Source organism: Pyrus communis, chromosome 13 (genome assembly GCF_963583255.1).
Source record: "Pyrus communis chromosome 13, drPyrComm1.1, whole genome shotgun sequence".
Taxonomy (NCBI): Eukaryota; Viridiplantae; Streptophyta; class Magnoliopsida; order Rosales; family Rosaceae; genus Pyrus; species Pyrus communis.
Window position 1 is genome coordinate 1,812,086 of NC_084815.1, and position 27,875 is coordinate 1,839,960.

Sequence of the window (27,875 nt, forward strand, 5' to 3'; positions counted from 1 at the left end):
TTAAAGTGAGGGGTATATTTGTAAATATGGTAATTAATTATGTGTGTCCAGATGCAAAATGTCCCAGCCCACGAGCTGATTTCTCAACTCTAATGAGAACATTTGGATCAAAATCCTAATTGCTACTCCAAATCATTTAGCAACCAACAGGAAGTTGACATCTGCAAAGACTTTCAAGCTAGAAATTTTTTTTTTTTTTTATCAATATCACCGATACACGTCATGTGGTATATCAGTTTATATATTATAATAAGATAGAACAATTTGTTTAATAACTTGATATATCCCACTTTAAATGTTTACTTGTAAAAACAAATTCGCGTGCTAGAGTAAAATAATTTTTACTTTTTATGGATGCTCATGCTCCTTTGAATAAAAATGAGTGCGTATTTATCTAGCCTGTTCACGTTTGATTTTTTTTGCATATTTTTTTTTTGTTCGTTAAATAGCTAAAAAGTCTCATTTAACTAGCCAGTTGGAGATGGTTTTTTTAAGTGGCATAGTTCATTTCATTTAGTTAGCTGCAAATGATATCATTTGTCAGTATTTTTTTAACAAAATATATTATCTATTAATTAGTTGGAGAATGAATTAAACCTCACTATATAATAGTAATGATACGTTTCAAATTCATTTTTAACGATAATTGAATTTAAAACTTCTTACTTGTAAACGAAGAGAAATATAAATAAACCGTTGAACTAAATGTTATTTAGTAATGGACTTTTATTATCATGCAAATTACCATTTCGCATCGCAACAGAGTCATAACTGACAACACACAGTGGCAAGCAGAGCCTCGTCACCGTTCACACACCTCTCTCTCTCTCTCTGACTAAATCCTGAGTATCGAACCTCTTTCATTGATCTCGTGGGTTGGTGAAAATGGCGGGAGGATTGAACAGGAAGATATCGGCCGCGTCGGCGAGAGTTCACACCCGAAGAGCCAAGCAAACCAGCTCCTTCCAACTTCCGGCAGGTGGGTTTTCTTCCTTCTTCGTTTCCCCTTTTTATTTGAATTTTTGTAATTTTATTTAAGCGTTCCAATTATTGATCATGATTGTTCGTTGTAGCTTGTTCTGTTGTAATGCGGTACCAATTTCTGTTTGCTTGATGAGAAAATGCAGGACCGGAATGCAAGAATTCGGTTTGTTTGAGGCAATTTCATTATTTGGGTTTTAAGAAAGTTCAGAACTTTATTTAAGTAAGCATTATCTGTGATTAGGTTGGCCGAGTATTTCATTATATTTACAAGACACATAACAAAATGTTTTCGGTACTGTTTATTTTAATGAAAAACCACATTTTTATACTAAAAAGTCAATTCTTGTACTAATCACTTTACCTTTTATTTTGTCCTTATCATTAAAACTCAACTCTTTTTATTAGTTTTTTTTTATATTAATTGTTGCATCTCGTGACATACCATTGAAAGTTTAATATGTGTCTTCAGGTTGAACTGTGATATGTTGGGTTAGAACTAGGATAGGTCATGACTCATGGTTCGATCCGATTCAATCTACCGGAAAGAAGTAATTATTGGAAAAGGAGTGGTCTTGACTTGCATAAACTTCAAATTTACGATTGTGTTAGCAGTGTGATTTTTGAGATTGTACCGTTTGTCGAAAGCAAAATAATATCCGACGTAAATTAGGAATAGCCGAAATTGAAGATAAGATGAGAGGAAATCGGTTAAAGATGGTTTGGACATGTGAAATGAAGACCTATAGACACTCCGGTTAGAAGATGCAATCACGAAACAAAGGCTCCGGGCCAAAGGGGTAGAGGAAGACCTAGGAAGACTTAGAAAGAGACTCTAAGAAAAGATTTGGACTACTTGGGTCTAACAGAAGACATAGTGGGATAAGGCTTTGTTGTTATTGTTGTTGAATAACTAACTTGTATATCCTACTCTCAAATATGATGCTCTATATGATTTATGGACATATCAAAATACAAATTGATGCTGCTTGATTCAAACATTACTTCAATGATCAGGGACTATGATTCTTTATAGTATTTTCACAAGGCCTTGCATGTGACTGCACAATGGATTTCTAAGTAATCATTACAACCATCTTAGTTTTCACCATTTATTTAGGGGTTGTTTGGTATTCTATTTGAAATCACTTTATAGGTTTCAAAAATGAAGAAGGTAGCTATATTACATTGGTTTCAAAAACAATGAGTTGAACCCAAGAAGGATACCAAACATCTCCTTAATTTCTTGTAAACTTCCAAGAATTTGGTCTAAGTGCATCTTATTGGATTTATGTATGTCTTTGAAATCAGAACTAATGCTCAAGGCATGAACTTGAAAAATTGGTCCTTTCTTTCTTTGTGATGAAATCTTCTCCAATCTCTGTATTGTGATTCATTTAAACCTAAAAAATTTCAGGGATTTTTAAGACATCACTAGTAGCGTTGTTTATTGGATTATCGGCGTGGGCATATCGGGCAATCCAACCTCCTCCATCGAAGATATGTGGCTCTCCTGATGGGCCTCCTGTTACAGGATCAAGAATAAAACTTAGGATGGAAGGCATTTGGCCTACAAAGAGCATGGAGTCCCAAAAGATAATGCACAGCATAAAATAGCTTATGTCCATGGTATTGATAATTGCAGGCATGATGCTGTCGTTGCTGAAACCATGTCTCCGGTATCTATCTTATGATTTAATCAGTATGTATCTCGTGTTTCCTGTAATAACGTTTAGCCTATGGTAAATTTACCCAGGAAACTGTGAAAGACTTGGGGATCTATGGTGTTACTTTTGACAGACCTTGGTTATGGAGAAAGTGACCCTAATCCAAAGCGAACGGTGAAGAGCAGCGCTACAGATATAGAGGAACTGGCTGACCAATTGGGTTTAGGACACAGATTTTATGTAATTGGTTTCTCCATGGGTGGACAGGTGATTTGGAGCTGCTTCAAGTTCATCCCTCACAGGTAGGATATTTGTACAGGAATGGAAGTGAACAGGTTCTGCATGTGTGTGTGTGTTTGAAAGGAGATATATATTTACTTACGCTAGGTGTGAATGGTAACAGGATCGCTGGAGCAGCACTATTAGCGCCCGTGGTTAACTATTGGTGGACTGGTATTCCAGCAAATCTATCCAGTCAAGCTTACTCCCAACAGCTTCTGCAAGACCAATGGGCAGTTCGTGTGTCGCACTACACCCCTTGGCTTACCTACTTTTGGAACACTCAAAAATGGTTTCCCGGTTCAAGTCTTCTGGCTCACGGTAGAGATTGTCTTTCTGACCAAGACAAAAGAACTTATACCTAAGTCTCTTAATGGACGACCAAATGTGGTACGTACCCCATATTTTGGAAAATTCTGTAGAATTATTATTTTTTTGAATATCTGATGAAACAATTTTGTAATGAAATTAGCTAACTTTGATATTTTACAGACACTGAATATGTAAATTTAGTTTGATAATCTGTGGTAGGCACAGGTACTGAATGTGTATTACGAAAAATACAACTAACATGTAATTGTTTATCAATGTGGATTCCTCAGGAACAGGTAAGACAGCAAGGAGAATTTGAGTCCATTTACCGTGTCATGAATGGTGGATTTGGGACCTGGGAATTCAGTCCTCTGGAACTGGAAACCCCATTCCCCAACAATGAAGCTTCCGTCCACGTGTGGCAAGGAGATGAAGATCGCATGGTGCCTGTTTTACTACAACGCTACATTGCTGAACAGCTTCCTTGGATCCGCTATCATGAGATACCAGGTGCTGGACACTTGTTCCCACATGCTCATCGGATGTGCGAGACCATTGTCAAGGCACTTTTAACTGACGGATGGTAAACCTTTCCCCTTACATAATCACAGGGTGAACTTTCCTGTGCATCTCTGATACGGAGTTACGATATTTCAGTTGATCATTTCGGTATGTATGATAGGTCTTGTACCAGCAAGCTCTGTTTATATATTGTTGCATCGCAATGCGGTTGCTTCTTAGGGATTGATTTTTGAAAGTTGGGTTTGAGAACTACTGTGTGAAACCAGGATGGTTGTTTGGTACATTTGTATGTGGAGCTTTTCGAGCTGGTAGTAATGAAAATTCTTGCACGTTCACCGTGTTTAAACTACAAATTGCGAAAACTTTTAACTAACTAAACTACAAATTTGCACCAGAAATTACATTGAAGTGCAATATCGATACGAGATGCAATAACTTTTGTATGTCAAGAAAAACATTTATCAATATCATCAATATAGGTCACGTGGTATATCATTTTACGTATTATAACAAGAGTAGACAACATAATTAATAACTTGATATATCCCACTTTAAGTGTGCGTATGTAAAAACAAATTCACGTGTTAAGAGTAGAACAATAACGCCACATAATCGTGTTATTGTACACCAAAAAAATTGCTCCGTACAAGAAGAAAGTTCAAAATTTGTTTGTATACGTTTAAACTTGCATGTATATGTCACAATTGGCCTACAAAATGAATTTTCCCAATAACTACAAGCATCTAAACATTTAAAATGATGGTTTTGCAAACTTAGCACTCTATCACTCTTTCTATTTAAGTTAATTCCACTAGAAAGGAATATATGATGACTTGTTTTGGGAAATTTTCTCATTACTTTTTCTTTTTATGCATACTCCTTTTAATAAAGATGAGTGCGTATTTAGTTAATCTTATTTTTATGCATACTCCTGTTGATCCTTGATTTTTCTGCATTTTTTAAATTAATCTTATTTTTTTCAAATAAAGAAATATTTACGAAAGAGCGGGCTTCGTTCCTATTACGTCATCATTTAACTGTTAAATTGACAAAAAATTTAGCGGAGGTCTGATACTACAATGAATTTCATAAGTTAAAGTCTGACATTACAATGTTTAAAACATAAATATGAGATCGTGGTTCGATCCAAAATTGAGATGGTTTTGAGGAAAATTAATGAAAATAATTTGAACACTTTGAGTTTTAACGATACAGACAAAATAAAAGATAAAGTGAATCAAAATTGATTTTTTAATGTAAAAATATAATTTTTCGTTAAAGTTTCGTAGTTTTGTGTAATTTAACACACACATGGTCACAACTCACAACACACAGTGACAGGCAGAGTCTCGTCACCCGTTACACACTTCTCTCTCTGACTAAACCCTGAGTATCGAACCTCTGATTCATCTCGTGGGCTGGTGAAAATGGCGGTAGGAGTGAACAGGAAGATATCGGCCGCGTCGGCGAGAGCTCACACCCGAAGAGCCAAGCAAAACAGCTCCTTCCAGCTTCCGGCAGGTGGGTTTTCTTCCTCCTTCGTTTCCCCTTTTTATTTCAATTTTTGTAATTTTATTTAAGGGTTCCAATTATTGATTACGATTCTTCGTTGTAGCTTGTTCCGTTGTAATTTAGTACCAATTTCTGTTTGCTTGATGATAAAATGCAGGACCGGAATGCAATAATTCGGTTTGTTTGCGGCAATTTCATAATTTGGGTTTTAATAAAGTTTAGAACTTTATTTAAGCAAGCATTATCTGTGATTAGGTTGGCTGAGTACTTTAGTAAGAAAAATTTGAAATTTATTAATTGTTGCAACATGTAACATACCGTTGAAAGTTTAATTTGTGCCCTTCAGGTTAAGCTGTGATATGTTGGGTTAGAGCTAGGATAGGTCATGGTTCAATCCACTTCAATGTACCGAAAAGAAGTAATTAGTGGAAAAGGAGTAGTTGTGACTAGTGTTAGCAGTGTGATCTTTGAGATTGTATCATTTGTCGAAAACAAAATAATAAAACTGAAATTGTTTCTTTCTCCTTGTGGTAGTTGGTCTGCGTCCCACAGTGAGATTCAAATAACGACCGCCTGATATAAGATGTTTGTATTTAATCTGGATTCTGGATATCAATATAAAACTAACGGCGTTCATGCATTTAAGCAGAAAGCTAACAAGCATCTAAAGGCATTAACTGAGTGCATGCTTTCTTAATTTTTTTTCCTGTGTTGAATATCCCGCTTCTATATCCTACTCTGAAATATGATGGCCTATATGATTTATGGACATATCAAAATGCAAATTCATGTTGCTTGATTCGAACATTACTTAAATGATCAGGGACAACGATTGTTTATAGTATTTTCACCATCTTACTTTTCGCCATTTCATTAGGGCTTGTTTGGTATTCTATTTGAAATCAGTTTATAGCTTTCAAAAATGATGAAGTAGCTAAATTACATTGGTTTCAAAAACAATAAGTTGAACCCAAGAAGGATACCAAACATTTTCTTAATTTCTTGTTAACTTCCAAGAATTTGTTCTAAATGTGTCTTATCATATTTATGTATGTCTTTGAAATCAGAATTAATGCTCAAAGCATGAACTTGAAAAGTTGGTCCTTTCTTTCTTTGTGCTGAAAGATTTTAGTAGAAATTTTCTCCAATCTCTGTATTGTGATTCATTTAAATCTAAAAATATTCAGGGATTTTTAAGACGGCACTAGTAGCGTTGTTTATTGGATTATCGGCGTGGGCGTACCAGGTGATCCAACCTCCTCCATCGAAGATATGTGGCTCTCCTGATGGGCCTCCTGTTACAGGACCAAGAATAAAACTTAGGGATGGAAGGCATTTGGCATACAAAGAGCATGGAGTCCCAAAAGATAATGCACAGCATAAAATAGTTTTTGTCCATGGTGTTGATAGTTGCAGGCATGATGCTGTCGTTGCTGAAACCATGTCTTCGGTATCTATCTTATGATTTGATTAGTATGTACGTAGTGCTTCCTGTAATAACATTTTAACCTATGGTAAATTCACCCAGGAAACTGTGAAAGACTTGAGGATCTATGTTGTGTCTTTTGACAGACCTGGTTATGGAGAAAGTGATCCTAATCCAAAGCGAACAGTGAAGAGCATGGCTTCAGATATAGAGGAGCTGGCTGATCAATTAGGTTTAGGACACAGATTTTATGTAATTGGTTTCTCCATGGGCGGACAGGTGATTTGGAGCTGCCTCAAGTACATCCCTCACAGGTATGATATTTGTACAGGAATGGAAGTGAACAGTTTCTGCATGTATGTGTGTTGGTTGTTGGAAAGGAGATATGTATTAACTTGTGTTAGATGTGAATGGTAACAGGATTGCTGGAGCAGCACTTTTAGCGCCCGTGGTTAACTATTGGTGGACTAGTATTCCTGCAAATCTATCCAGTCAAGCTTACTCCCAACAGCTTCTGCAAGACCAATGGGCACTTCGTGTGTCGCACTACACCCCTTGGCTTACCTACTTTTGGAACACTCAAAAATGGTTTCCCGGTTCAAGTGTTATGGCTCAGAGTAGCGATTGTCTTTCTGACCAAGACAAAGAACTTATACCTACGATTCTTAAAGGACAACCACTTGTGGTATGTACCCCATATTTTGGAAAATTCCTAGATTTTTTTTTTTTGAATTTTTAATGACTCCATTTCATAATGAAATTAGCTAAATTTGATATTTACAGATACTGAATTTGTAAATTTAGTTCGATAATCTGTGGTAGGCACATATCCTTGCTAGCTGTCTGAAAATTAGGCTAGTTTTTATAACAAAAGATTAGGCTAGTTCTTTCCATCTTGATTTTATGCTGAAATAAATAAAATTGAATCGCTTAATGTGGGGATTATATAATACTGTTGATGTATAGTGAAGTAAATAAGGAGCTATATCCCGGACTTGTTTTCTATGTTTAGTTCAATAGCATGTGTCTAGTTAATTATTCCCCTCCTGTGGTTGAATTCGAGATCTCTCGCATGCGGGCAGAGGTATTACTTGGTTAGCCATACTGTTGATACTGATTGAGTGTTGCTGTTAATAAAGAATAAAGTTTTTGTCATCTTACAATTGAATCTACTGTGAAGCCTACACTACAACAATGGAGATCTTGCAAGCCTGCTGGTTATTTTTAACAGTTGGTTGGTCCTAGCATTTCACTGGAACTGTAAGAACGTATTGCAGGGCTCTAGTCTGTCACCTGGTGAAATCTAGATTTTATTTTTCTTTCCCTCCATGGAATAGCGATGAGAGAATTTGAAGCTTTGCATTACTATTAGCTAGAATTTGATAATTTCATTGGAGCTGTGTGAACATATGACAGATAAAGCCTTCATGGAAGCTTTTAATCACAGATAAAGCCTTCATGGAAGCTTTTAATCACAGATCAAGTTTGCTTTTTCAACTTTTAAGCTCTCTCTCTCTCTCTCTCTCTCTCTCTCTCTCTCTCTCTAAGATGGCATTGTTTATCAATGTGGATGCCTCAGGGACAGGTAAGACAGCAAGGAGAGTTTGAGACCGTTTGCCGTGACCTGAATGTTGGATTTGGGACCTGGGAATTCAGTCCTCTGGCACTGGAAAACCCATTCCCGAACAATGAAGCTTCCGTCCACGTGTGGCAAGGAGATGATGATCGCATGGTACCTGTTTTACTACAACGCTACATTGCTGAACAGCTTCCTTGGATCCGTTATCATGAGATACCAGGTGCTGGACACTTGTTCCCACATGCTGATGGGATGTGCGAGACCATTGTCAAGGCACTTTTAACTGACGGATAGTAAACCCTTCCGCTTACATAATGAGCTACCGCAGGGTGAACTTTTCTGTGCATTTCTCTGATACGGAGTTACGAATTTCAGTTGATCATTTTGGTACGTATGATGCTTATAGATTGTTGCATCACAATGCAGTTGCTTCTCAGGGATTGAATTTTGAAAGTTGGATTTGAGAACTTTTGTGTGAAACCAGGATTGTTGTTTGGTACATTTGGATGTGGAGCTGTTCGAACCGATAGTAATGAAAATTCTTGCACCTTCACCGTGTTTACTGTTTAAATTTCATATACCACAGAAATTCTTTGTTCTTTTATTGATACAAATGATAGTGCAGAGGGGGAAATCAAACTAGGACTTAAAAGTGAAGAGGCGAAAACTTTCAACAAACCGAACTACAAGCTTCTTGCACCGGAAATTACATTGTATTACATTATCGATACAAGATGCAACAACGAAAAGAGCTCCTCCAATGGTTACGAGGCCAACAAACGTAGAATGCAACTCAATTGAGCAAAGTTCCCCTTCAATCTCACTTTCTAACTCACCCATTTTGGATCAAATTTTCTTCTCATCGTTCCAATCTGCTTAGGACTCAATCCAAATGCCTTCTCCAAGAGCTCAATGTTTATCCGCGACCCGAAAATGGCAGAGGGAATCTTTTGACTTCCTGGGTTTTGGCTATTGAAGCTACCAAATATTGTAGCAGGATTCTTGCCAACATTCATCTGGAAGTGCACTAGACCCCTAGGGAACACCATGACCTCCCCTTGCTCAATAACCCTAGCAAAAACCCTATTGGCTGAATCAACAAACCCTGAATAAACACTCCCTTCCACTACGTGGGATATCTCTGTGGCTCTAGGGTGGAAATGTGGTGGATTGATTCCACCAACTTTGAGGTCAGCTCGTATGAATGACATCCCGAGCGTGTTGATCCCCGGGAAGACTGTTGGGTTCACCGAGATGGTTGCGATGCCCATGTCGGTGAAGTTTCCGGCCACCTTCATCCCAGAGAAGATGAAGTCATCAGTGGTGGCCTCAGAAGCGTTCTTGCATGGGAAGATGTTGTGAAGAGGTGTTCTTAGGGCACCGAATTTCGGGTTTGGTATGCAGTAGTCTTGAACCGGGTCAGGATCGGAAGCCAATGTCATGGCGCACTGGAGGGCAAAAATAACAAGCAAAATTGTGATACTAGAAGACATTTTCTTGGCCATTCAATCGGATTAGAACAATATATACACCCACATATGTGTGTGCATATATATATATATATGTGTGTATATATATATATATAGGGGTGTGCATGTGAATTGTAAGCTCCTTTAATGATGAGAGTATATTTAATAAACAACCTTATTAGCAGGATATAAGGCGGGTCTTATGGATGTGGGATACAAATTACAACACAATAATCTGATTTGGCCCCTACTGATGCGTCTCTTTTGCAGATTGGTCCCTACATTATAATTCCAAAGTAACGAGAATATATTTCAATTGGATCAGACTGTGAAGAATTAGATGTGGACGACAACATTATGATAATGATTACTTTTCTTTGATGTTCTGCGCGTGACACGAGACCCGCACCTATATTTTGTATATTTGATGATTACATGTGGCCAAAGCAAAATGAATGGATTTGGTAGAACTAGGTATGAACCAGAAGGTAATTTTCTTGAGTTTAATTTTTCTTTATCGTTTTTGTATGTGGATTCTCTATAGTTTTTATCATTGATTAACATGTTTTCATAAACTCAACCCTCCTTAATTTTGTTGTTGTAAACTCAACACTTATCAATCAATGATAGAGGTCAAACAAAAAATACACACAAAATAAATGCAAAAGATTTGAGCTTAGTTTTCTTTGCTTGGGAGTGAAGGGAAGTTGACTAGTATTTCAATGATGAGTAATTACACGCATTGGTGGAATTTTGGATGTTTTCCTTCCCACTAGATAGAAGGTTTTATTAGGGTTTAAAGTCAATCGATAGCATCATGTGCCAGAACATTAAGTAACTGCTCACAAGGGTTACCATTCCACCACCAACAACAAGAATATATGGTTAGTAAACAAACCTCGCAACACTGAGATAAAAATCTTAAATTATCAAATTATATATATATTATAGTTATCCAATGATATATTTAGATTAAGAGAGTAAGGAAATAAATTAAGAGTTTTCTATTCTTGGAAAATGCTGAACGGTGGCTCAACATTCTTGCGGTAAGCCTCTTGTTTCACGGAAAATATTTTTTTCTTTTCCTCAATAGGTTGTGTGATTGATTAGATGTGACTGGTCCAATTTGAGATAGATACCATCTGCAAGATAGTATATCTAGCTTTGTTCTTTTTCGTTAATATGAAATAGAACCCTTGGAGCACATCCCTCTAGTATATCATTAAATAACGATGAAAAGTAAAGTACATTGATATCGTTATGCGCATAACCAAGTATCGATGTGGATTTGCTAAAGCTATGAATAAATCATAAGGTAACTTTTTTGAGTTTAAATCTTTTGCTTTCATTTTTTGTGTGGCCAGCTCTGTGATATATATTATAGATTAATATATGTTCATAAATTTAACCAGCTTTAACTCTGTTGTCATAAACGTAACCATCTTTTAACTCTATTGTCATAAACTTAATACATATCAATCAATAATAAAAATCACACATAAAATAAATATAGAAAATTTGAACCTAATTTTCTTTGCTCGTCAGTGATGGGAAGTTGACTACTATTTGGGTGATGAGTAATTACACGCATTGGTGATGTGATAATTAAAAGTGTGCAAAGACGAGTAAGAATTTGGATGTTTTCTTTCCCACCAGATAGCAGATTTTCTTAGGGCTTAAATTCATTAGATGGCATCATGTGCCAGAATATTCAAGTAACTGCTTAGAAGGGTCGCTATTCCACCACCTACAACACTATAATATGGTTCAAACTATTGTATTATCAAACTTGGTATACTAGATTATGTTACCGACATATTAGGTATTGACTGTATAACATAATAATCTTATCAAATTGTGTGTGTGTGTGTGTGTAATAGTTATAGAACAATATATTTACCAAGGGAGAGAAGAAATAAATTGGTCGTGAACTCTCTATTTTCAAGATTCAAACCTAAAACATCTAAATTATTATTAAGAAAAATACTATTAGATTATAGTACTAAGTCACATAAAATTGAATATATTTAAAATAACTACACCATGCCATACATTTAGACTATGGTACTAAACCATGCCATACATCTAAAATGAATTTGTAACAATGCACAAGAAAATCATTTGGTCCATTTGTTTTTTTTCCTTTTTATTCAAATCTTTGCATGCATGAATAGTGATCATTTAAACCAAGGAAAATTCAGATTAAATACCAATTTTAATGCACACACTGAAAAAAATACTAACTTTAAGGAAAACTCCCAATCTCTTTCCATTTTATTTGGATTACGCTACAAATTATGGACAAATACACTAATAAGAACTGGGGTGTTTCAAAACCCTATTTATAAAGGCCAAATGCCAATAAAGACCCAAGAAACAAATAAGCCTCAATTGAATCATTTGAGGTGCTCTGGTCCAGCCCATACTCGTGCTTCAGATCCTTCTTATGCTTCAAAGAGTGTCCTTTAATCCCACTTTTCGTTTAACCACATCAAGCTTGCCACTTTGAGCTCTCACAAATTTGAAGTGATGAAAATCATAAGTGTTTTTTTTTCTCAGATTTCATAGCAAGGCTAAGAACATCATCAAAAGTCTTAATATTTTTAGTGACTCATCTGCCATGCACTCCAACCTTTTGGTATATTTGCCAACGACCTAATGGCCCCCAGGTTTTACTCTTCACTAAGTTTAATTTTTCTTTAATAATTCAGACTACTCAATAGTACGAGAAATAAAAGGTCAGGAATGAGTTGAGAAAATACTATTTTTACTTACTTGGCGATCTAATGGATCTAAAGCCATACTACTCCGGATTGTCGAAGACTTACCCAACTTAAGTTTGTGACCAATCTTCTTCATATCTTTTATCCCTCGTTGCATGATCTCAAGAGGTTGGATTAGAGTATCTGAGGGATTCATCTGATATAAAGTCAAATGCCATCCTTTTACATCTCAAGCTCCCATGACCATGAGATATAGTAAAATCTTTATATAGTCATAATGATCAAACCAATTTTATAATTTTAAAAAGGTTATTAATTTATAGAAGTGTAGCTCAAATATATATTTCTTTTTACTTAGTTATCTTTATTGAAAATTGTATGGATACAAAGAACTACTAATGGAACGCAGTAATATTGTAACATTGAAAAAGTAGCCACCCAATATTTAAAATACTGAAAATATGAGTATACCCCTTGGAATTCAATTTTCATTAACTAAAACCCACAATTGTAAAATTTTTTGATAAAAACCCAATGACTAGGCTCCAACTAAGCAATATCCATAATTAAGTATGACTTGGCAAAATTGGTACTTTTGGATGTCTAAATTACCCCTAATATCATTGACTTTGGTCTATTACTTGTTATCTACGTTTATTTTATATTATTTCATTCAATTAAACATTTTGAAATGCTTACGCATATTTGGAAAAGAAAAATTTTAGTGTCATGATTTCAATGCATATTAATAACAAAAATTACATGATATTAGAGTTTTGATTCCTTATATAGTTGTTTTTCACATTTATGTAAAAATGAGCATTTTTTTTTCCTTTTCAAATAATTGTAACAGGTAAATTAGTATTTTTCACAAATATACAAATGTTATTTTATTCAAAATTATCAATATTTTACATATATAAAATAACAATATAAGTTCCAGGTAAAATAATACATGCAAATAATTTACCTACAAAATAAATAAATAAATATTGTTTGATTCAAAAGTTAATTAAGTTATTTGCATGCATATATATATATATATAATAATAATAATAATACATGCAAAATAATTTACCTACAGGATAAACGAATGTCAATTGATTGCAAACAACACATACTAATAAAAAATGTGCCTAGTATATGTAATAATACATGCAAAATAATTTACCTACAAAATAAAAGGATTTTTTTAGCCAATTGATTCAAAGTTAATTAATTGCCTATATTCTACTTTAAAATATAGGTAGTTTATTTCACACAGATATAATAATAACAAAATGTGCCTAATGTATACATGTAAGACAAGTATAAAGTAGATACTTTTGTAATTTACCTACAAAATAAATGAATGTTGATTGATTGCAAACAACACATAATATTAACAAATGTGCCTAGTATATTTAATAATACATGCAAAATTATTTACCTACAAAATAAAAGGATGTTTTTAGCCAATTGATTTAAAGTTAATTAATTACCTATATTCTACTTTAAAATATAGGTAATTTATTTCACACAGATATAATAACAACAAAATGTGCCTAAGAGCAACTCCGCTATTGCAAAGGCCCCCTAGGCCAAGTCACTATTGAATAGCCTCTAATGAATAGTAACTTCCTTAATGAACAATAATTGTCTTTTGCATCTCCACCCTTACACTGAATAGCCATGACAATAGGCAATAAAATAATTTTATTTGTAATTTCGGATAAGATTTTTAATCGTTCTCGTTGCGCTATGTGTCATTATCCGAGAAGACAATTTTTGGTGATAGATTTCGATAAAATATTTATCCAATGTTGTTGTGTCACGTGTCATTACCTTTTCAGAATCGTTGAGGATAGATTTTCTATAAGATTTTATAACAATCACGTCGTTCCACGTGTCATAATTTGAAGACAATCTTTAAGGATATATTTCGATCAGATTTTTAACAAATGACGGCATGCCACGTGTCATTATCTACAACCTAATAATTTCTTTTTCCTCCATATAACCCACCATCCAGAACCAGAAATCACACACCAAAATCAAAATCTCTATCATTATTCATAATTTCTGCTTCATTCTTCACCAAAATCAAAATCTCTATCATTATTCATAGTTTCTGCTTCCTTCTTACAATGTCTTCTTTTTCAAGGATGTTGTGGGAAATCAAGGAGCAAGAGAAAGAATTGTTTAAGCAAGGGGAATAAAAGTTCAATCTCCAGGTGGCCCAAAATGAGATGGAAGACGAAGATGATGAGGAGTGTAGAAGGAGAGATGACGAAGTAAGATGCCAAAGAGCTTCACATTCCCGTTGAGTCATCCAAGTTGTGGCTCAGATCTGTAGGCTCAGCCGTTCCGCAAACCTTGATAGAAGCAGGCAATGACGAGGTATGGATCTCTTGGACGATTATTTTGTCCGTAATAGTGCATTCTCTGATACGTACTTTAGACGTCATTTTAGAACGGAACAACATTTGTTCAACAAAATCATGATTGCTGTTTGCAACCATGATTCTTACTTTGTGGAAAAGAATGATGCTTTTGGTGTTCCTTTAGAAGTCTCTTGCTTCCTTGTGTCTTTTTGGTTTCAAGAAATGAAGAAAGTTGGAGTTTTATCATAAAATTAATCGGCAATATAAAAAATAGTTCAACCTTTTATAAGCCTTTGTAAAGTTTTCACTTTCACGATGTGAGACTCTTTTACCTTCACAATCTCACACGCATCCTCACGTATGGCGAATTTTCAAGGCCAAATACGCGGACAATAAAGTTGGTGACGTGTGGAACATATGGCCTTTGGATTTCACACGTGAGCTAATGTAACATCCCACATCGCCCAGGGGAGCGATCCTTAAATGTATATTCCCATCCCTATCTAGCACGAGGCCTTTTGGGAGCTCACTGGCTTCGGGTTCCGTAGGAACTCCGAAGTTAAGCGAGAAGGGGGCTGGAGCAATCCCATGATGGGTGACCCACTGGGAAGTTGCTCGTGAGTTCCCAAAAACAAAACCGTGAGGGAATGGTAAGCCCAAAGCGGACAATATCGTGCTACGGTGGTGGACCGGGCCCGGGAAGTGGTCCCGCCCGGGCGCCCGGGCCGGGATGTGACAACTAATCTGCTTTGATACCATAAAAAAATTAAAGTTAAAGTTCCACCATCGAAGTAACTCAACTTATTTATAAGTACATACAAAGTATTCATTTCGAACAGAAAGAATGAAAAAGCAATGAGAACTAGCTCGAACTGATCTAATTCTTAGATTTCCACAATATTGGAATTACAATACTATCTATGCCACAAATGAGCTTGAGAATATAAATTTCAAATCTAGAGTCAAATCATACACCAGAACATGTAAGGGGTGTTTGTTTGCCTTCTTTAGCTCTCACTGGACTGGCTTAGGTTAAAAGTTAGTGTAATCCGTGTTTGTTCACTGGCGGGACTAAGTTAAATGGGACAAAGGAGGACTCGCCTCGACTATATCCCTCACTAGGAGGTCTTAGCGAGCACCCAAAAAAACAACGGGATTGCTAGTCCCGTCTCCCTTGTCTGCGAGCAGCGTCTTACGAACCCACATGAGCAACATCAGCCCCCATTCTCCAGTGACCAAACTAGAAACAGTTGTCGCCGATCTCCATCGTCCTGCAAACCCAGCTTCATTTTGGCATATTGGTAGATGATTTGGGATCTTTTGTCATATGGGTCGACCCGAACGATGAAAGAGAACAAAGAAAAAGAGAATATTTCTTGCCTCTTTCATTTCAATGGCGCATACTGAAACAACAACCTCCTCTTGAGATTTTTCACAATCTGAAGTCTCGACTCTCGCAGCGGACGACGTCGTTTTATGGTGATAATGAACTGGCGAAGAGTGTTAAAGTCCATGCAGGCCTTGGCGGCCCACAACTTCCTCTTCTCCTTTACGCTACTGCTCATCCTCAAGCTATACGGCGTCGTCGCCTCCTACTATTGGTGGCCCGTTTACTCTCCATTCTCTCTCTCTCTCTCTCTCTCTCTCTCTCTCTCTCTCTTTCCTCAAATTTTCAGCTCTAACTTTTGTTTAATTTGAATGGAATTGTCAAATTTTAGGGTGGGAAAGTTTGGGAATTTTGTTGGATTGATAAGGCAACTGATGAGTTTTGTTTGGTTTGATGGAAAATTGGTTTGCATGTGAACTGTGTATATTTGTGATCGAGAAGAAAAGGAAAAAGGAGTTGGACGAGAAAGGAAAAAGGAAGAGATGGAGAAAAAGGAGGAGAGATAGTTTGACCAAAGAAAAGGGAGAGACAGATAGAGTTCTTTGTTTTTGAAAAAAAAAAAATAAAAAATTAATTTTTATTCTGCTTCTTAGTCCGATACCGTACCAAACACTTCACTAAGCTAATCTAGTTTATTAGTCTAATCTAAGCCAATTCAGTTTAGTCCCTGAAACTAGTCCAGTCCGAGACAATCCAGTGCAACAAACACACCCGTAGAGATTAAATCTCTCACATTTGTCAATTCATTTTAGATTTGATTGAATGCCCTAACTCCAACAAATACAAAGATTTGCTTGATTACCACTTATAATATTCATAACCAAAATGATTATGCAATAGAAGCCAGATTTTTAAAAGTTAGAGAACCAGCAATGCGGTGATATTCACCCTTTTTTTGACGTTCTACAATTCTTTTCATTTTCGTTTGTTAGATTAAATGAATTAACAAAATAAAGGATATGAGATAAAAATGAACGTTTGAATAACACTATTTAAAATTTAGAGACATATTCTGTTATTTTCTGACAGAAACAGAACACGTGTTGCAACTTCAACAAAGATCTTCCTCCATCAGCCACCTAGCTAACAGGTGTCAAGGGGTTCCAAGCATTGTCTAATTTAGGAGTGGGGCATTAATTTTTTATAGTAAAAAAAAAAGCAGCAGAGATTGATGGGATTGACTTGTACGCAAGAAAGGTGGCCCCACGCTTCGCCGGAAAGATAGAGGTGTGGTCGTGGAATTGCTCGATCGACGATCTCTCCTCCTCAAAGACCCTCCTGTATAAGACTGCACAGCCACCCTTAGCCAGCTAGCTCTCTCTATACCTAATAACCAAAACATAAATATAAAATAATACAAAATAAATAAAAAATAAATCCCTAACCCCACCACCCCCCCCCCCCTCCCCCCCCCAATTATACTTGGTGCTGTTTTAGCTGTGCTGATATCATATATACTAAACTCTTGAAGTAGATCTGTCCACGAGTAAAATTCAACAGTGTCCAGGAGTATTACGTTTCTTGCATTTTCGAGTTCTTAGCCTTCATTCGTCAGCTTCCTACTCTGTATTTACATTCAGTCAGGTACTTTTCTTTTAATGGGTTTTAGGGTTTCAGCTTAGCTAGTTTTCTTATGCGCAGTCTGCATGTTTTGTTGGCTACAACAGTGTAGTCTCTTTTATGCATTCAAGTTCGAACTTCTTTTTCTGTAGTTTAGATGAGTTTAACAGGATATGTTTTTTTAATTTTTTCTTGCTTTGATCTGCGTTTGTTGATTTTTATGTGTTTGTTCTGGGATCTGAGGCATATTGAAGATGAATATACTATCTTATTAGTTGGCTAAGTAGGGTTTAGGTAGTTAATTAATTTTCACGCAAACTGCTTTTTAGTTTATTGTTATTAAGTGGCTTAATTTTTCTGGCTTTTTTATATTCTGTGTGGTCACTTTTTGGTGTTTAATAATTGGAAGAGAAAATTGACCACTCTAAAATGAAGTGCAAAAGCACTAAAAGAAAAAAAATTGTCTTTTACTTTTGCTGTCTACCCCGCATACTCATGTTTCCTATTTTGGAAATGTATAATTTAATTGCATTAGACATATCTTGTCATTATTTGTTTAATATGGACCACCATGTGAATACCTCCAATTGCTCACTAATCCCATTCTTAAATTGAGCAAAACACTTAATTCTTGGTTGATTTCGGTTGGTGTTGCCAAGCATAGTCCTTAAAATTTGATCATAGGGGCCACAGAGATTCGTTATTTTTCAAATTACAAGCTATATTGGTTAGATAGATTTGAATATGGAAGCTCTCTGAGTGCTGTGTGGGGGTAAATGTTCTTAATCGCGTGGATAGAACCTCTCAAGTGTCGTGTAAGGTAAATGCTCTTAATCGTGTGAGTGTGAAAGGTTCGGTGCAGATTAAATGTTCTTAATCACGTGAGCTGAAAGCAACGTGAGCGGAAAATGCGTTGCACAGAGCTTTGTTGTTATCGCATGAATGAAATGTGTCATGTAGTTTCTGTACGAACCAGTTAAATTTATTCTGAGTACTGTGCTTGGTTGATATGAATTTAAATCAATGTTTTCCTCTTTGTTCCTCTTAGAAAAAAAGCGACATTTTAATTGGATATATTTATTGAAAGAACTAATTAATTTCACACAGTCGTCTATACTTCACTAGACTTAAATCTCTATTCTCTGCAACACCAACAACTACCGCATAAACTTAACCCCATGTGCTTCAGTTTGATCAGGTTCGTTACAATTTAGAAACCCAACATTCAATCAAGTGTAGATCGCACAAACATGGGTGTTTCGGAGTCGGAAATCAACTCTCATGGCGAGGTGGATTCGCCCTTGTTATCGGACCAACAAGCGAAGAACCACTTATTCTCCTCATTAGGAGGACAATCATCAATCTACTCTCTCACTCTTGATGAGTTTCAGCACACACTCTGCGAGAGTGGCAAGAATTTCGGGTCGATGAATATGGATGAGTTCCTCACCAGCATTTGGACCGCCGAAGAAAACCAAGCCATTAATTCAAATCTCACCAACACTACTACTACTACTAACAACAACAACATGAACAACATTGAGGTGCACATGCCTTTAGCCGAGGCCTCAGCAGAGAAGCGCATTGCGATGCAGCCCAGCTGGCCGCGTCAAGGCTCGCTTACGCTGCCTGAGCCACTGTGTAGGAAAACAGTGGATGAAGTTTGGTCTGAGATACACAGAGGGCAGCAGGCAAAGCAGCAGAACAATCACAACAGTAGCATCGATGGCTGTGTTCAGAGTTCTGAGTTTGCCCCTCGCCAGCCTACTTTTGGGGAGATGACATTGGAGGATTTTTTGGTTAAAGCAGGGGTAGTCCGGGAACAGGATTCAATGGCGGCCACGGTGGTCCCTCCTCAGCCTCACCAGCAGCAGCAGTATGGGATGTACCAGAACGACAACCAGGCCGTGGGACCCAGTTTTGTAAATAGGCCTGTGATGGGAATGGGGGCTGCTGCCGCAGTAGGTGCTAGTACTAGCACTGCCGCCGGTATTCCTAGTTACCAAACTATACCGCAAAGTGGGGCTGCGGTTGTGCGAGAGTCGTCTGTGTATGCTGCGAATGGTAAGAGGAATGGGCCGTACCTGGGGGTGCCGCCTCCACATTCGGTTTGTTTTGGCGGGAGAGTGGTGAATGGTGGTGGTGGATATGCAGCAGAGCAGACAATTGGGATGGCGGCTCCGGGGAGTCCCTTGTCTTCAGATGGAATGGGTACTAGTCAGGTTGAGAATTCTGCGTTTCAATTTGGTTTGGACATGGGTGGACTAAGAGGAAGGAAGCGAGGATTAGATGGACCAGTCGAAAAAGTGGTGGAGAGGAGGCAGAGAAGGATGATTAAGAACAGAGAGTCTGCAGCAAGGTCTAGAGCTCGAAAACAGGTACATTATTTCATCCTTTTCAGACAATTCAGTTCTTACTATTGAATTGTTTGTTCTGAATAATTACTGGTTATGATAATTCAGCTGCCTCGAATGATCGAATTTGAAATATCTTTTTGTGAAGTTATTTTAGCAAGATAGACATTATTTATTTACTATATTGTATTGATCATCAATAGTTTAGTCATATGGTAGCAAAATGTTCCCTTTTTTCAGTTGCACGATGAATAAATCGCCCCCGTTGTTATAGATGGGATTGATCAGCAGCTTCAATTTGTTTTTTAAACTTTTCAACATTGTCGGTTTATACTGCGAGGCTGCTAGGAAATGATCTTTGCCAAGCTCTTAATAGAGTAGTCCAGGTAGCTAGTATGAATGTGACTCGCGGAACTACATGATGAATATCTAATTCAAGATTAAACAGTTCAGTAGCTGCTAGGCCTAGGCAAGCAGTTGAACTGGTCCTTTTGGAATCTTGAATCATGTAAAATTATGTGGACACCTTTAGTGAAAGTAATTTTAGATTCTTGTGGAATTTCTCATCACATTTTCTTGAAGGATCATAGCAGTAATTTTATTTGAGCGATATATGCTGCTTTTACAGGCCTACACAGTTGAATTGGAAGCAGAACTGAACCACTTACGAGAAGAGAACTCACACCTTAAACAGGCGCTGGTAATGACATGAAAAAAATTTCGATGTGTTGAAAGCTTTCTGACTCTTTTTGTTTCTTGTGGTGATATTGCTTGTAATTATTGCACTTGCTGATCGAGTTAACATGAACAGGCAGAGCTCGAGAGGAAGCGAAAGCAACAGGTAATTCTTGCTTTAACAATGTATGAGTAACAAAAATGAATGCTTTTCAGTGTTACGAGCGATCTTGATTCATCATCTGTCCAACAAGACAACATGCAAGACTGTCAGAAACCATTTTTCGTATTTGTTGTGTCTGCAACTGCAAGTGAATTCCTGTACTCTGCCATAACATTATAATTGATCACATTACGTATCCTTAACTGAAATATTTTTTTTCAGTTTTTCGAGGAAATGAAGATGAGAGTTCAGAACAGGGCCCAGAAAGTGAAGGAGAAGCTAAGGGTGTTGAGGAGGAGTAATAGTTGTGTTTTATAATGTGCAATCTGAGATATGGTAAATGAACGCATATCTCATGTTTTTAGTTAGTCTTTGTACCTTTCTTTCATTTTCCTGAATATGTTACTTTTGAGTAGCTTCCTATACTTAAAAAAGAACTTCCATGTTCGTCATTGAGGACTCGACAGAACTGAAGCCCTCACCGAGGGAAGTCGAAACTGTGCAAGCTCAGCTCAATGCTGAAACGGCTACAAGGTGAAGCAAGAGTGCTCCACTGCAAGATAAGATGATGCCACATTGAGAATAAATGTGAATGATTCCTGTACTAGGCATGATTATATACGTTTGTTGTAGTTTTTGTATATTTCAACTTACCAGCTTCTGCATTGTGAGCTTTCTAGAACAAGTGCGTTTATTAGCATAAACTAAAATTCTTCAGGAATGTCATTATGCGTGCCATCGATGGAAATTTACATGTATCAACGGCTGGCAGTTATTGACTTGATTACAAAAGTACTTCACAAGGCTTCTTGTATGAGTTAATCACTTGACAACGCTGACTCGGCTGTCCATACAAAATTCTTCTTCTCAAAACTCAGTCCTATGAGTTAATTGGTTGATTCATTGGGAAGTATTTTTAATGGTCTTAAGAACTAATCAAATGCATCAACGAATAGCAGTCACTGACTCTGTTAGTAGGCATTGTTTTTTAAGCTAAAATATGCGAGAAAAGGATTCTCACTAAACCCTTTTCACAGTTAAACAGTTGGTTTAAAATTTTGGCGTGAACCAACAAATTATTTTGTATATGGTTGGCAATGGACCAATAATAGTAAAACTAAGTATCCAATTTATGTGTGTTTAATGAACCTGAACTTTATGATGGACCTCTTCTATAGGCAAGGTGGTTTAGCAAACCTATCCATGTGGTTTATAGTGTCAATGAACATGTGTGGTCTTTGCGTTTGCAGCTTATTTTAAGGATTTTTTAGGATTCTCTAGCTATCGGTTTTCATGATTTTGTTGCTATAGTTGCTTTTATGGGGAACATGTGTAACATTTGCGCCTGCAGCTTATTTTAGAGATTTTTCATAATTCCTTAACTATCGATTTTCATGATTTTGTTGCTATAGTTGCTTTTCTGGGGTTTGGTTTTCTCCCTCATTAATGTAATAAACGTAAGGGGATGATCCCGCTTATCTAAAAAAAAAAAAAAAAAAAAAAAGTGTGGAAGAGTGGTAGGGCGTTCATGTTAAGTTTATAATGTGAATGAACCTTTGCACGTGGGTTATAATTTCTAATGTTGTTGAAGGACCTCTAGGTTTGGTTCAGTGTATTTGATTAATTGGCTGTAAAATTTTGTGCAATTTTGCCAACAACTAGCTCAAGGGTAACACTTGCAGCATCCCCAGAAAAACCTCTACACGTGCCCACCCAACACTGATGATTTTGAATTGCGTTTGGTCTCATAGGGTTAAAAAGTGATTCAGAATAGATTTAATCTGGTCTTAATTTATGAATTTTATTGAATTTTTCTTTTCTTTCGGACTAATTATGCTCTGTAAGTAAGTTGGGTTACTCTTCATATTGTTAATTAGTTTTATAGTGCAATCTCAACTTTCATCACTCCGTTGTCAACTAAATGAAAAATGGAACAATACTTCAACTCGTTGATATCTTAGCAAATCGTATACTAAAGTAAATGTTTAGCTAGATGGAAGCTACCGAGAAGTACGTACTTGGGTGATGTTCAATTGCCAAGAGATTTATCAGAAAACACTCAATATATATGGATATTGACTTTGAATATACTCCATATATCACCTTATTAATTAGTTAAACTTTTCTTCCTGAAGCCAAAAACCTGATCCCTTATTACATAAACGTCCCATATGCACAGGTAAACCCCAAGAACCCAAGTTCGTCATCACCGATGCCTCTCTCACACAATTCAATTTCACCAGCACCAACAACACTCTCCACTACAACCTTACCCTCAACATCAACATCAGAAACCCTAACAAAAAGGTAGGTATAGACTATCGACGCATCCTAGTCATTGCCAACTACAGGAAAAAGAGGTTTGCTTTGGTGAGATTGAATTCGACACCATTTTACCAAGGCCACATGAACACGACAATTGTGCATGTAGATCTTCAAGGGCAGCAATTGATGAGGTTTGGGGAAAGTGATCTTTCCAAGTTTAACTCGGAGACTGCTACCGGGGTGTACAGCATTGACGTGAAGATTGCTCTTTGGATAGGAATCAGGTTCGGACAGATGAAGACGGGTTATTTCAAGATTCCAAGGAAGAGTGACTGCAAGTTGAAGGTTCCTTTGAGTACTTCAATTAATGGAACAGTTTCGAATGATTTCAAGACTACTGATTGTATGTGTTTTTATATCTTTGGAGACCCTAATGCCGGGTAAATTTCTTCAAAATGAACAAATGTATAAAATTCGAGTATGAATAAGTTAGTATGAATATGTTTTCCACTTCTTTGTCAATTATACACGTTGATGTCCGAAATTTGTTCATCAATATTAAAATTATGAATACAATCACACTAAAACGTGAGTTTACGTGTTCAACTCAATCACAGCAACAGTAGTAAACCATAGAACATAATTATCCAGGCTTTTGTTGAAAATACATGTTCGCGAGCTAGCTGTTACATGAACTTGATGTCGAATGAAATTTAAAGAACAATTAGAATTAGTAATTCATGAGAAGTTTAAGGCTTGAGATTTTATGTAATTATATAGACCGCAGTCAAAACTAAGATAAGGTGCCAGCCTCAAATCTTACTATGTCGAATTGTCATTGACTAAAACATGAAGACTTATCACCAAATTACACATATTATAGATGTCTTTACTAACTATGCAGAGTTACACCTTTAAATACCATTACAATTTCCTATCGATCGACCAGCACCTGTAACCCTACACCCTCTCTTCTTACACCTAGAAGGCCTTAACAATAATCTCGCACCCTGGTTTCGCATTATTCGAAAAATCTCCTTCACCCCCCCCCCCTCTCTCTCTCTATATCTCTACCATCCATGCTAAAAAAATGTTGCTGCTGTTTCTGCATCATTGTTGTAGTACTCGGTGCTCTCAGCTTAACGGCTTGTTTCGCGGTTCGTCAATTCAGCCCTTCTAAATCGATAATTTACCAGGTCACTGATGCTTCGCTGACGCAATTCAACCTGACGGCAACCAACAACACCATCCTATACAATCTGTCCCTCAACATGACTGTTCAAAACCGTAACAAATGGAATGACTTCCACTATGAACATTTTGAAGCCGTTCCTAGTTATAAGAACCAGGGTTTGAGTAAAAGTATTTTGGAACCATTCGGGGTGGCGCACAGGGATACGTACGATTTGAATCCATTGTTCAAGGGACTACGACCGGTGACGGCTCTTACGAATGAGGAGGCTTCAAATTTTAGGAATAGTACAGTTTTTGATATCACGTTGAAGATCTATTTTAAGTATTGGACCAAAATTGCTGTGTACAAGGATGAGAAGGAGCTCCAGATGGCTTGCTATGTGAAGGTTCCATTGAGTTCTAGCGGAAAACCAGCTGAAAATTTTCAGAGCACCAAATGTGATAAGGCCGACCATTAAATTTGTTTCACGTTTAGTTTACAGTAGATTATCTTTTTTGTATCGATCGGTTGTCATTTCAAGACAAGGTATATAGGAAATTTTTGTTTCCCAAATTAGGAAAACAAATTCTTTATTATATTGGTATGACTACTTTTTTCCTTACTTCTTATTATTTTAAAATTAATATCAAACCACGACCATTAATATGCAAAAAGTTGAGGTTTCATTATAAAATCAATTAACAATTATTTGGAGTAGCTCAACTTATTTATAAGCTCATGCAAAATCTCTCCTGCTATCAATGCAGTGTTGCAGTTGTGCTCTAAAAGCCAATTTTGTAATATTAGATATTATGTAACAACTCCATATTAATCAATTTTGTAATATTAGATATTGTGTAACAACTTCATTCACAAGTATTGGTCACGAGTATTGGTTTTATATTATAGAGATAATATATGAGGTCGTAAGATTTAAGATATGGAAGCAATGTTCTACAAAAAATTTATAAAAAATAAAAATGAAAATAAAAAATCCTTAAACAAAGTTCCTAGCCGTTTAGAATGTCAAACGAACATTGACTATCCGGTAAGATCAGTGTACATCACATTAAAGTTATCATGGTCTCATGCTACGCGTGTTTGACATGTGGTGGATATACAATGCTTGTCTGTTGAACAAGTTTACTGAACACTGATTGCCTGGGAAGCTTAAACGTATGGATGTTTATCACCTGTCAAACGTTACAAAGCTTTGGATTGTAGTATGCAAGTAGTTCTTAGACCTGAGGCATCATTGGATATCATGTGCTTATTGATATAATGGTATGTTGACTATCTAGTAAGATCGGTGTACATCGCATTAAAGTTATCATGGTCTCGTGCTACGCGTGTTTGACATGTGGTGGATATACAATGCTTGTCTATTGAACAAGTTTACTGAACACTGACTGCCTGAGAAGCTTAAACATATGGATGTTTATCACATGTCAAACGTTACAAAGCTTTGGATTGTATTATGCAAGTTGTTCTTAGACCTGAGGCATCATTGGATATCGTGTGCTTATAGATATAAACTTTGACTTCATATCAAAGCCCTCACTCCTTTGCATGGCCAACAAGGTGTTGCTTGGGTTCATGTAGATGAGTATGGAGATATATGAAATAAAGAATCTATCACATTCTAGTAATTGTTTGATAAAATGAGATATTCCTTGAAACTACTTGAAGATTCATCTCAGAAATGAAATACAAAGAATACAATGCTCTAACTAACTTGACTAAATCTAAGTCTTCATATAACATTTAATAATTAGTAATTGTTACATTCCTGGCTTGAAATTTTTCATTTTTTATTTATTATTTTTGCAAAAATTTTAAACCACATTAATCAAAACTCAGTTGTGTGCGGCTGGCCTCAAAAGTTGGTGTTCTTAAATTTACGAACACTAGATTAACGCGGAGTTTTCGAAAATACAGACAAATATAATGCATGTATTTACTAATTTTGCATATTATCCTTGCCTAATAAATAGCCATTATAAAGACACCACACCGGGCATTTGTACCCTCTTTTCCTCTGTGGCCTACGTGTGAATTCAACGAGAACTCAGAATCTCGCACTCAAGTTTCCAGCCCTCTTGAAGAACAAAATCTTTTGAGGGGGTTGGTGCTGGTGATGCAAATATAGAAAGAATCTTCCACTCTTTCTGTAATTAAGCAATACAAATAATATTCCTTCATCAACCATGGCTTGCAATTGGAAAAAATGTTGCTGCTTTTGTTGCATCCTCATGATAGTTTTCGTCATTGCCCTCGGCGTCGCTGTTATCGTTGTTCGCGAATACAGCCCTAAACGTGGGATCAAGTACGAGGTGACTGATGCGTCTCTGACCCAATTCAACTTGACAAGCGATAAAATCCTCAAATTCAACTTAGAGGTCACGATAAATGTCGAAAACCCTAATAAAAGGTCGGACTTCCACTACGAGAAATTCGAAGCCGTTGCGTCTTACAAGCAAGACAGTTTAATGAGCGTTAGCATCGACCCCTTCGAGGTAGAGCACAAGGATAAGCATCCGGTGAGGGCATTGTTCAAGGGGGAGCAAAAGATGTCTCTTCCGAATGATGAGGTTTCAAAGATGAAGACTAGTACGGTTTATGATATCGTTTTGAAGTTGAAGGTCAAGCATTGGGCAAAGTATGCTACAATCAAGATTCATGAGAATATGAAGATGGCATGCAACTTGAAGGTCCATTTGAATTCTAACGGAAAATCTGCTGTAAAATTTGAGGTTGCCAAGTGTGAGAAGGCTTAGATTTTTGTCTTGTAATGTACGTGCATGCATGGTTTGGAGGATTGTGTTTTAGTTTCTCAAATTAATAAGAAAAGGGTTTTTATTTCCCATACACTTCATTCTAGCTGGGAACAACTTTTTTGTGGATTCCATTCATCACGTCGATCGCCATGCAGTGTGGTGTAATACACACAATGATATGCTGATAGCTCTCTTAATTAGTAGCATTTTTTTTCACACAGCTATACATGCCTTTTGCCAATATGCATACGTTCAAAAAGGCAATTTTCGTTATTGGTGTGTTATAACTTAGTTGATTAAGAATATTTATTCTTACACTAAAGGTTCATGTTTGATTTTTCCTTCCTCGCTTTCAATTGTATAAAAAAAAGAAATGAAAGTTCCTTATTATTTTTAAAGAACTTCTTACATATTTTTATTTGTATGTACTATATTATTTAAGAGAAAAGCTTTAACGACCTTCAAAAACTACTCTTTCACCGTTTTGCGTGATTGTTTGATGAATAACTAAAATACATTCTCACAACTATATATCGAAAACCACTTGATTCAGCATTGACACAATCTTTTTGAAATTCCAATAACTTTAAGAATCAGTCAATATATATTAGCATGCGTACATTCATACATGCATGTAAATTGTAATAGATGTAGGCTTGTAGCCTCCTTCAATACATATATATCTGT

The 27,875-nt window shown here is 36.5% G+C and overlaps 5 protein-coding genes and 1 pseudogene across 6 annotated transcripts; 5 read left to right on the forward strand and 1 right to left on the reverse strand.

Moving 5' to 3' along the window:
• The first annotated feature begins 885 nt into the window (after nt 1–885).
• LOC137713308 (uncharacterized) lies at nt 886–4,065 on the forward strand (annotated as a pseudogene).
• Nucleotides 4,066–5,105: 1,040 nt separating this feature from the next.
• On the forward strand, nt 5,106–8,831 carry LOC137713306 (uncharacterized). Its single transcript, XM_068452591.1, has 5 exons — nt 5,106–5,282; nt 6,461–6,723; nt 6,802–7,013; nt 7,120–7,384; nt 8,279–8,831. Exons 1-5 carry the CDS (start codon nt 5,189–5,191, stop codon nt 8,570–8,572), a joined length of 1,128 nt encoding a protein of 375 aa, XP_068308692.1. The 5' UTR covers nt 5,106–5,188; the 3' UTR covers nt 8,573–8,831.
• A 61-nt stretch (nt 8,832–8,892) lies between these two features.
• Nucleotides 8,893–9,783, reverse strand: LOC137713307 (germin-like protein subfamily 3 member 2). Its single transcript, XM_068452593.1, has one exon. It carries the CDS (start codon nt 9,781–9,783, stop codon nt 9,106–9,108), a length of 678 nt encoding a protein of 225 aa, XP_068308694.1. The 3' UTR covers nt 8,893–9,105.
• A 9,064-nt stretch (nt 9,784–18,847) lies between these two features.
• Nucleotides 18,848–21,767, forward strand: LOC137713594 (protein ABSCISIC ACID-INSENSITIVE 5-like). 2 transcript variants are annotated; one of them, XM_068452913.1, is made up of 4 exons: nt 18,848–20,158; nt 20,763–20,834; nt 20,946–20,975; nt 21,195–21,767. In XM_068452913.1, exons 1-4 carry the CDS (start codon nt 19,031–19,033, stop codon nt 21,288–21,290), a joined length of 1,326 nt encoding a protein of 441 aa, XP_068309014.1. In that variant the 5' UTR covers nt 18,848–19,030; the 3' UTR covers nt 21,291–21,767. The 2 variants fall into 2 exon arrangements, with proteins under 2 accessions (XP_068309014.1, XP_068309015.1); XM_068452914.1 differs by having other exon boundaries at nt 20,950–20,975.
• A 2,549-nt stretch (nt 21,768–24,316) lies between these two features.
• Nucleotides 24,317–24,889, forward strand: LOC137712602 (NDR1/HIN1-like protein 3). Its single transcript, XM_068451704.1, has one exon. The coding sequence runs from the start codon at nt 24,317–24,319 to the stop codon at nt 24,887–24,889; it is 573 nt and encodes a 190-aa protein (XP_068307805.1).
• Nucleotides 24,890–26,445: 1,556 nt separating this feature from the next.
• LOC137711889 (NDR1/HIN1-like protein 3) lies at nt 26,446–27,444 on the forward strand. Its single transcript, XM_068451045.1, has one exon. It carries the CDS (start codon nt 26,619–26,621, stop codon nt 27,186–27,188), a length of 570 nt encoding a protein of 189 aa, XP_068307146.1. The 5' UTR covers nt 26,446–26,618; the 3' UTR covers nt 27,189–27,444.
• The last annotated feature ends 431 nt before the right edge of the window (nt 27,445–27,875 follow it).

Excerpts from the sequence above, each read along its gene's own strand:
- LOC137713594 (XM_068452913.1), top strand. The coding sequence starts at position 19,031 with ATGGGTGTTTCGGAGTCGGAAATCAACTCTCATGGCGAGGTGGATTCG. Across the intron at positions 20,159-20,762 it reads GGTCTAGAGCTCGAAAACAG|GCCTACACAGTTGAATTGGA; the intron begins GTACATTATTTC and ends CTGCTTTTACAG. Across the intron at positions 20,835-20,945 it reads CACACCTTAAACAGGCGCTG|GCAGAGCTCGAGAGGAAGCG; the intron begins GTAATGACATGA and ends TAACATGAACAG.
- LOC137712602 (XM_068451704.1), top strand. The coding sequence starts at position 24,317 with ATGCTAAAAAAATGTTGCTGCTGTTTCTGCATCATTGTTGTAGTACTC.
- LOC137711889 (XM_068451045.1), top strand. The coding sequence starts at position 26,619 with ATGGCTTGCAATTGGAAAAAATGTTGCTGCTTTTGTTGCATCCTCATG.
- LOC137713306 (XM_068452591.1), top strand. The coding sequence starts at position 5,189 with ATGGCGGTAGGAGTGAACAGGAAGATATCGGCCGCGTCGGCGAGAGCT. Across the intron at positions 5,283-6,460 it reads CTCCTTCCAGCTTCCGGCAG|GGATTTTTAAGACGGCACTA; the intron begins GTGGGTTTTCTT and ends AAAAATATTCAG. Across the intron at positions 7,385-8,278 it reads TTAAAGGACAACCACTTGTG|GGACAGGTAAGACAGCAAGG; the intron begins GTATGTACCCCA and ends TGGATGCCTCAG.
- LOC137713307 (XM_068452593.1), bottom strand. The coding sequence starts at position 9,783 with ATGGCCAAGAAAATGTCTTCTAGTATCACAATTTTGCTTGTTATTTTT.